The 9,560-nt window shown below is 39.7% G+C and overlaps 1 protein-coding gene across 1 annotated transcript in view; it reads right to left on the reverse strand.

Moving 5' to 3' along the window:
- Nucleotides 1-7: 7 nt before the first annotated feature.
- The window catches only part of tmem266 (transmembrane protein 266), a gene marked incomplete at its 5' end in the record, with an annotated part of 25,033 nt that continues 15,480 nt past the window's right edge, over nucleotides 8-9,560 (reverse strand). The window contains 7 exons of the mRNA XM_037682905.1: nucleotides 8-1,509; nucleotides 1,588-1,650; nucleotides 4,274-4,460; nucleotides 4,711-4,826; nucleotides 5,399-5,537; nucleotides 5,621-5,677; nucleotides 8,408-8,481. Coding sequence (XP_037538833.1) covers nucleotides 878-1,509; nucleotides 1,588-1,650; nucleotides 4,274-4,460; nucleotides 4,711-4,826; nucleotides 5,399-5,537; nucleotides 5,621-5,677; nucleotides 8,408-8,481 — 1,268 coding nt within the window. The remainder of the gene's footprint in view (nucleotides 1,510-1,587; nucleotides 1,651-4,273; nucleotides 4,461-4,710; nucleotides 4,827-5,398; nucleotides 5,538-5,620; nucleotides 5,678-8,407; nucleotides 8,482-9,560) is intronic.

Consider the following 9,560-nt stretch of genomic DNA (forward strand, 5'->3'; position numbering starts at 1 on the left):
AATTTGCCATGTTTTCATTTTTTATTGAGTTCATTTTGCAGCGTTGCTCCTCGGTGATCAGAGGCTGTGGACACGTCCAACTGTTTCTAACATGGCGCACATCTGAAAGGGTCATGCTATCATTTTATTTTCAGCAGTAACATTTTTCTGTCATATCTCTCAGGAGCTATTCTTACATTTTTAATACAACTTTTAAACCTTGAGAACATTGATTTTTTTTTTTTTCATCTGAAATCATAAATTTGCAGTCTGCAGTGAAGTTTTTTTTTTTTTTTAATTAATTTAGTCCATGAGGGTTGTGAACAACAGATTCAGTATTTTCCTAACTTTCAGTCATGGCACAGAGAATAATAAAAAATCTTAAACTTTCACCTTTTTTTTTCCAACTGAGACTTAAAATAATAAAAAAAAACCATCAATCAAAATATAAGTTGAAATAAATTCAATGCACCCTGAAGTGGTCCATCACTGAGGACTTTTTGTTGCTGTGATCTGTAATGACTGGTTACAGGCTCGTTTTCTGGTGATGTCATGATAAATTGGGAGAGTTTCCACAATGCCCCTCCCCCCAATATATTTTCTAGAAAACGTCAAGGTATGAAACGCCTGATTTTCTGCATGAGCCATTAGAAAATATCAGGCTTGGCCACATTGCTGGTTTGTTTTAGGAAAAGTATGAAAGTGTTTTTGTGTTAATTCCTGAAAAGTGTCACCTGATGACTCAGTTATTTTATCTTCAGTTTGTCTCTTCATCAGTTTGAGTGATATGAAGAAGATAACCAAAGTAGTCCGACTTCGAACATCACGAGAGGTTAGGTTTGTAATATTTTTGCATCTGAGCTGAGGAGCAGGTCCTGGGATGGTTTCCTGTGGAGGTTTATGTCTCCGACAGGCGGTGGACTGAAGTCTCTACTGGCCCCACCATCCTGTACTTCTCCTCCAGGAGAGGCTCGTTACCCTGCAGATGGATGACTGTTTTTGTGTGGAACCCGATCCTGCTCTCCTGGTTCCTCTTGTTGTAAATGTTGACCTTGCGCTCCAGTTCTGGACTGTTTTTTGTGAAACCTGTTGGGCTGGGAGGCTTGAGGTTGACTGGGTCCAAACCCTTCTGGGCGAGACAAGAGTCCTCTGAGAGTGAGGAGAGGAGCTCCTGCACCACCGTGCTGGGACTCCCTCGTGGCTGAGAGCCCAAAGCCAGCGGGCTGCTGTAAGGTGGAGGGTAGCAGCGCTGGTCGCTGTAGTTCGTGGACGTGGAGGCCTCGCGCACGGTGGAGCTGCAGTCTACGCTGGAGCCGAACGTGTGGCTGCTGATGCTGTGCTGACGGGTGCTGAAGCTGCTGCGGGACACTGTGGTGGCTTCGCTGACCGAGCTGCCGGTGCGCTGCAGACAGCCGGACGCTGCCGCTTCCGCGCTCACCAAGGTGGAGGGAAGCTGGCTGGGGTTGTTGGGCAGATGCACGTCTATGGCTGCTGTGGTGATGACACGGGCCGGGTCAGGGATCCCCATGTCTACAACAAACGGAGAAATCGTTATCCTGCTTACACAGAAGGCTGCAGATGAGGCTGTATGAGGGGTCAGCTGCTCACCGCTGCTCGGCTCACTGTAGTACTGACTGATGTAGTTATTCATGTCATCTTGGCCGTGATGGTCTGAGAAAACAAAGAGGGCGGGGGTGAATTAATTACAGATCACAATGAACTGTTCCAAGTTACAATCACATGCCACCTGTGTTATTTTGTCTAGTGTTAAATTATTATTTTTATATAAGGATGTTTCTGTTCAGTGCCCTGAGATGACTTCTGTTGTGACTTGGTGCTATTTAAATAAACTGGATTGAACTGAATTGTTAGGAAAGTATCTTGTGAACTACTGGTCAGATTTGAACAAAACCTAAAGAAATCGTTGGTGGTACGTCTTCAACTGATTAACCTTAAAGTCAATTTCAAGATGGCCGCTACAGCCAGCTGACAGGAAATTGAGAAAATTGCCTGTAACTTTGATCAAGATTACAAATACTGAGCTGAAATTTGGTGTGATTGAAGCTGAGTCAATCTCAACATGTGGCTACTTTGAGCACTAACATCTCACAAGATCACATGAAACGTTTTATTCCAAGTTTGACTAAACCAACTAACTCCATCTTTTCTCTGGCATGAAAGGCTGCAGGTGATATCTCAAGTACCATATTTTAAGTCTCAGTTCTTTGCATAGACTTGTCAGTCCTGCGACTTATATATGTTCCCCCCCCCCCCCCCCCCCATATTCATCATAATGCAATTTTTGACCGATAGTTTAAATTTCGAAGAACTGCAACAGTAAGTCCTCCCGTGCACGCTCACTTCACTCAACTGGTGCAGGCGGAGGAATGCTGGAGCGATGGATGGATGGCGCAGCGTCGCCCAGGCGAAATGAAGCTGTTCGGGTCTGCAGTGACGCATAATAAATGCGACTTATACGTCGAAGCAACTTATTTATGTTTTTTCCTCTTCATGATGCTTTTTTTTTTACTGGAGCGACTTATACGTCAAAAAATATGAGTAATGCAAAATGTCCAAGATAACGGGAAGCTGTCGCACCAGAACTCCTTTTCAGCATTTCAAAGCACATTTCCACTGAATGATTTGCCTCACACATATGTAAAAACCTACTAAATGGCAAACGTTTAAAAATAATACGCATAATGTCGAAATGTGCCGTCAAGTTCTCAACATGAGCAAAGAAAAATGCTTTCACAGCTCTGTACTTCTGCAGGACAAAAATCAAAGCAAATTCTCTCATTACAAAAGGACACAACACATTAAATAAATCAATAATTATAGTTGTTAGAATATGTTTGATATACTCATTTAATTGACAGTTTATGCATATTACTTGAATCCATTCAGAGGCAAAGTACTAAATCAGATGAAATGCTGCACATTGATTTGAGTTTGGGTTTCAAGTTCATTTTTACGAGCCTCTCCTTGTTGGGTGACAGGGACCATCTACTTGATCAATATCACATAAGTGTATGAGATTCAGGCCCAGTTAAAAAGCAGTCTGTTTACGAACAAGCTGGTCGAGCTGTGATTTATGGCTCTGGTAAAGAAAATGCTCCTGAGTTTCGAGCCCTGACATCACCTGTAAGACGGCGCTCCGTTGCTTCAAGTCGTCTAAGTTATGAGCTGCCACCGTGTGAGAGCTTTATGGGCCGGGCTGTGACTCACCGTGTGAGTGTAAGTGCAGGCGCCAGAATTTTGATGAGGAAGGTAAGACGGATTCTTCTGAGGACACAGACGCCGGTTCACTCTTTGATAAATACTCAACCAAGAAAGTTCTGCTGTGTTCTAAAGATTTTTTACTTTTTGTTGGGAACAAAAAAAAAATGCCTATTGAAAGATGAGCTGATCATAAAAACATAAGCTGGGGTGTTTTAAAGGGTAAAAGAGTAATTTTTTTGGGGGGAGGGGGGATTAGACTTGCTTATATTTAAGAAATTTTAATTTATGGAGCTTAGTTTTAGCTTACAGCCAAATTTGAAAAGTAGCTTATGTTAAGTTTGAATTTGTCCAAATCATATAGTCAACTAAATTCACATTGATTCATATCCCTACCTTCATTTATTTGTTCCAAAGCAACAACTTTTATGCATTTAAAGGGGTTGTTTGAGGTGAAAAAGAGGCATCTGTGAGATTTAGCTATTCTTACAAGACTTATCTGATAGAATATTTTTATCAAAGAAATTATACCAACTTAAATAGTTTATTTTCACCTATTTTGTCACAGTTTTTTTCCATTGCTAAGACGTGTTTTATACTAATCTGTTTTATTAGGTTTATCTCCCTTGACATTTTTTACACCTCCGGTTTTATAAAGTATTTCAAATGCAAAAGAATACATTTTAATCTTGAGTAGGCAGCTTTATACAAACCAGTTAAAAGTTAAATGTGTTTAATGTTTTTTTTATCGTTTTCACATAAAAAATAAAAACCGACCACCCTTTATTGTGCTTTGTTAGCACACTTGGCAGCTCTTTTCAGGAGGAAATGCTACAGGTTTTAGAAAGAGTAGGACTAAATCTGAGCACAAAGAAAATATTGCTTCAAGTGAAAAATAAACTCTTGAATAGAGTTTTTCATGTTCATATTTGACTGGTTTATCACTTCCTTGCATCATTGTATGTGTATGAATATGTAAATGTAGGAATGATTTCTGACTCAAAGCACAACTTGAGCTCTTCCTCTGGCGTCTTCCATGACCTGCAATAAAACCCAGTTGGGTTTAGACCGTTACCTGCCAGACCCTCTCTGACTTTGGCGACTCTGTGATGCTCGGAGGCCCCAGGGGCGAGCCCGTCCACCTCCTGAAAACTGCTGCTCTGTTTTCCCCACATGTGGTGGATCTGCATGGCTGCTTCTCGTTCTGCTACCAGATCCAGATCCTGCTGGGCCAGGTGGGCCCTCAGCTGTCTGATCTCAAACTAAACGCAAAGACAAAAGGAAACGAATGGGGATCAAAAATGTATTTAGCTTCAAAACAGTCCTTTTTAGGCTGAACACACAAAAATGTTTGGCTGTACTAAGACTTTTACAATTTGTACTATCATATAAAAATAAAACAAAACTCTTTGTGGCTGTAGGTTTATTAGTTTGTCTTTCATGGCACTTTTCTGCCCTCTGCTGTTTACACAACTAAAAACAGACATGAGCTAAAATGTTGAAAGGACATACAGCTTGTTCTTGGCAGATCTGGGTAAGACGATCAAGCTGTTCCTCCCTCATCACCTTAGCCTTCTCATACTGCTGGATCTCCAGCTCCATTTTCACCTTCACCTGCAGAACATAGGCTACAAACCGAGACCTGTTCCACTCACATTTCCTCAAAAAGTTACAATTTATCAGAAATATCAGTTCAGATTTTTCCAACTAACAATGTATATAACCAATTGTTTAGTTCAGCTACTGTTGTTAAAAAAAGTACATGAATCTTATTTGAACATTTAGTTAAATACAAGACAACTTGAATTTCTTTACAGACAGAGCAGCTACTAAAATAATTTGTGTCACAAAGCATGTTTTAAGTTAATTTGCTGTGATGGATTTGCATTGGAATTCATTGCATTTCAGAAAATACATGCAATTTGTGTAGAAAATGTTTAAACTTTGCTCAAGCGCACAATAACCTTCCTTTTGAACACATTCTGTAATACACAAAAACACCACATGAGAGCGCAACATCATGTCTTTGGTTTTGAGATCCTCCTGTTCTTGTAGGATCAAATCATTCGGCTTTGTTAGCTTTTTATGAGCACTGCAAGCTTTTATGATAGATGATATTACATCTCGTAAACAAACAAGAACAGCAACAACTTATAATAGAAACCAGAAGTAAAGGGGACATCAGCCCCTCTGGGCTCACCATCAATGATCCTCTTGATCCTCCATAGTCGTAATGTGATGATGAGACCGATTGCATCCCAGGGGCTGCTGGGGCCGTTGGCCACGGTGGAGGCCACCATGGGGGCCAGAGACAGAACTATGACAGCTCCGTCAAAAACCTGATCAAACAAAAAGCATCAAGCAGCTTTAGAGTTACAACACCGACACTGCAGTTCACTTCTTTGGCCTGACAAGTGCTTACCTCTACTTTGTTCTCTATGTAATCCCATATTCCTAACACCACGATCCTGAACACTGTCTGGGTGAAATAGAAACAAATAAGGACAGATTAACAAAAGTTGATTTGTTTCAGCTAGTAGTTGGATAATCAACTTTATTGTTTGACTAAAATGCCTGTTACAACTAAGTCTTACTTGTTTTGTTCATGTTTTTAAGTAAGTTCAGTACAATCACACATGTTATGAGCATAATTTCTGCAGGCATTCAAGGACGGCAAGAACCAGTAAAGCAAGTCTTCAGTCCTTGAACCTTCACTGTCATTTCAATTTGTAAGTGGTAGTAATGGTAAATTTGTCAATTTTGTGCTCATGTTAATCTGTTTATGCAGCATTGACTTTATGCTTATGTTGTTTTGTATAAATCTCTACTATGAACCCAGTGGTGACATTTAAATCATGCCAAACTTTAAGATACAAAACTCTTGACCATCAAACAGCAATTCTGTTTTAGGTGTGACAAGGTGTGTGCAGTATGTAGATGCTGACAGTTCGCTGATGACCAGAGTTCAGGGAACGAGAGGTAACACAGAAATGACACATGCTTCGTTGATAAAATGCTCAAAGAAAAATATTTTTGAGGCAAAGCAACTTCACAGCAGAAAACGGTCAACCTGGGGATGCAACTGCTTCAGTGACTGTGCTGCTTCTATCACTACATTGAAGCAAAAGTGTCACAACATGTGTGTGAGGACCCAAATGTAAGAGAGTGAATCAAGCTCAAAACTTAGTTTAAATAAACTCAGAGGGATGTGCTTAAAGAGGGATTTCCCACTGAGCTGAATGAGGCTTTCTTTGAGCCCGGTTGAATCACCATGGCAACAAAGAGCAAAGCTCATAACTTGAGTTTTGGTTAGTTGTTAGTAAGAATTTTAACTTGTCTACTTATTCTGTTCTTCATGATATTTTAGACAGAATTCAGATTATTACAACAAATATGTCATCATAGTTCTGGTGTTACACGTTTTAAAACAAATGTCAGATCAAATAACATGAAATAAAAAAATCACCATCACAAGTCAGTCAGTGCATTCAAGTATTGATTAATGCTGGCATTTTAATAACCAAATTAATCTCAAACAATTTTTTTCAGAGACACTTTTCTATTTAATCAATCAATTCAGTTCAGTTTATTTATTTAGCACCAAGTCACAACACAAGTCATTTCAGGCCACTGAACAGAAACATCCAAATATATAAAATTAAGTTAATAACATTAATTATCTGAGGTGCAGACTGATTTGAGTTTAACTCCATCACAGACTCTCATCTTGAGCAAGCATGAAGGCGACAGTGGAAAGAAAAAACTCCCTCATCAGGAAGAAACCTTTAGCAGAACCAGGCTCAGAACAAGCGGCCATCTGCTTCGACCGGCTGGAGTTAAGAGGAACAAGAAACAATGGCAGGTCGAGAATCACATGTTAAGATAGAAATAATATCAAATAAAAACTATTTAATTTTAACAATTAATTTAAGGAAATTAGGTCAATTTGTCCTCTAGTAGTCTAAGCCTATAGCAGCATAACAAGCCAATACTAATTATCGGATTTATCAAAAAGGAAAGTCTTAATCCCAGTCTCAAAACTGGACAATGTGTCAGCCTCACAGACAGAAACTGGAAATTGGTTCCACAAGAGCGGAGCCTGATAACTGAAAGATCTTCCTCCCATTCTGCTTTTGGAAACTCTACGGACCACAAATTAACCTGCAGTCTGAGAGTCAAGTGCTCTGTTAGGAAAACAAAATCTTGAATATAAGATGGAGCTAGGTTGTTGAGGACTTTGTAGGTTAGAAGTAAGATTTTGAATTCTATTCTGGTCTTGACAGGGAGTCAATGGAGAGAAGCTAAAACTGGAGAAATATGATCTCTCCCACTAACTCCAGTTAAGACTCTGGCAGCCGCATTTTGAATTAACTGAAGACATTTTAAAAAGTATTTGGACACCCAGATAATAAACCATTGCAATCGTCCAGTCTAGACGTGACAAATGCATGGACCAGTTTTTATGCATCATTTTTAGATAAGATGTTTCTAATTTTAGTGATATTATGCAGATGGAAGAAGGTGGTTATAGTAACATTTTTAATGTGGGAGATGAAAGACATGTCCTGATCAAAAATAACACCAAGATTTTTAACATTAGAGCTGGAGGTCAGATTAATGCCATCCAAGGAGGGAGAAAGACTGAAAAATGTATTCCTAAGATGTTCAGGTCCAAAAACTAAAACCTCAGTCTTTTTTAAATGTCTTTAAGACATGCTTGTAGTCCGAGTAGCTGATTGGATTCATTGGGTTTCATGGAAAAATATAACTGTGTATCATCAGCATAACAATGAAAATGTATCCCATGCTGTTTAATAACTTTACCTAATGGAAGCATACATATAGATAAGGTAAATAGTATGGGTCCAAGCACTGAACCCTGAGGAACTCCATGACTAACTTTTGTGTATGAATCAGTTTATTAAATAGAGCTATAGCCTAAGAATCCTAAGTTATACAAAATCTTTCTACACAAATGTTTGTGACTTTAACCATTGTTGTAGGTACCACCTGTGCTAATCAGAATATCTGAGTTCAGTCATGCTGTGACAGAGGGCATGAGGGCATTTCATAGCTTTGTTAGAGATGCTGTGCGAAATGTGCTGGTGCTCTTCAGTGGCCCCACATAATGCACAAGATAGCATTAATCGTCAGGCCGCTGAATCAGCTGTAAATGAAACTGTTTTTGCGTTGAGCAGGGAAGACTCACCTCGGTGAAGAACACGGAGAGGATAGCCAGGCTGATCCAGTGGATGATGCTGGCAAACTGGAATGCATTATTAACTGAAGGAACAAAACAGAAGGACAACTTATTTTGATGCAACATGGAGAGCTGAAAAACAGATGCTGGGTCTTACTAGTTCTAACAGTGGTCACCAGCTGAGAAACAGGAATAATTAATGTGCACAAGCACAAATATGCATGTGTATACAGTACAGACAAGCTGATGAAGCATCATAAATATTAATCAACACGTACTGTGCATGTATGTTTGCATCTATTCATCAGACTAACTGTGGACAGCATCAAACTGCACCCCAGCTATCAGCTGAGGCATTTGTCTTCACGTGCCACATCTTGCCTCCATCTGTCCTTGTTTGCTGTGTTCAGTGAGTTGTCCATCAGTCTATTTATCTTCCTGCAGCCCTCCCCATTAATTCCAGCAACCAACTCTGCATGATTCCTTTGCTGCCCTCGCTCTTCACACATTTGTCCTACTCATCCATAAAGGTGGTAAATCAGTCACTTTCATGGAAGCAGTAAAGATCTGAAGGTATTTGAAGCAAGACAGCGTGTCAGCCCTCTGACAACAAGCAGGCCATCATAACCTTCACCTCGTGATAGACGAAGAGCTCTCCATTACGCACACTGATGCAAGTAAGTGATTTGAGAGGAAACTTAAAAATTTGACTTCCTGGCTAATTTTTTAGGTGAGCAGAAAATGTGTTGTTGTTGTTTTTTTGCCCCCCAAAAACTAAAGAAGCAGTACACCAATGTTCCCCATCACTGAAGGCATTGAATAATGAATGTTTGTAGTTTTTGAGCATGGTGTTTTTCTGGACTACAACTGAACAGGGAATGTAAGTAAACCTTAATGTTTTTGGTGCAAGATACTCAAGTGGGTAGGATTTACAATGTGTACGGGAAAAAAAGGTTTTATTTTGGCTTAACTGAGGCAGCACAGAGTAAGGGATCGTGGCAGGTGGAGGGAACAATTTTATCCATGACCAAGTGCAATGGTGGATTCAAGGGGTGGCCATTGGTGGTCTTGACCACCAAAGATTAATCTTCAGCCATCCCAATCATTTGAGGAAAGGAAACTATACTATACTTTATATATGTATATATATATATATATATAT

Source organism: Nematolebias whitei, chromosome 10, assembly GCF_014905685.2.
Source record: "Nematolebias whitei isolate Nwh7 chromosome 10, NemWhi1, whole genome shotgun sequence".
Lineage (NCBI taxonomy): Eukaryota > Metazoa > Chordata > Actinopteri > Cyprinodontiformes > Rivulidae > Nematolebias > Nematolebias whitei.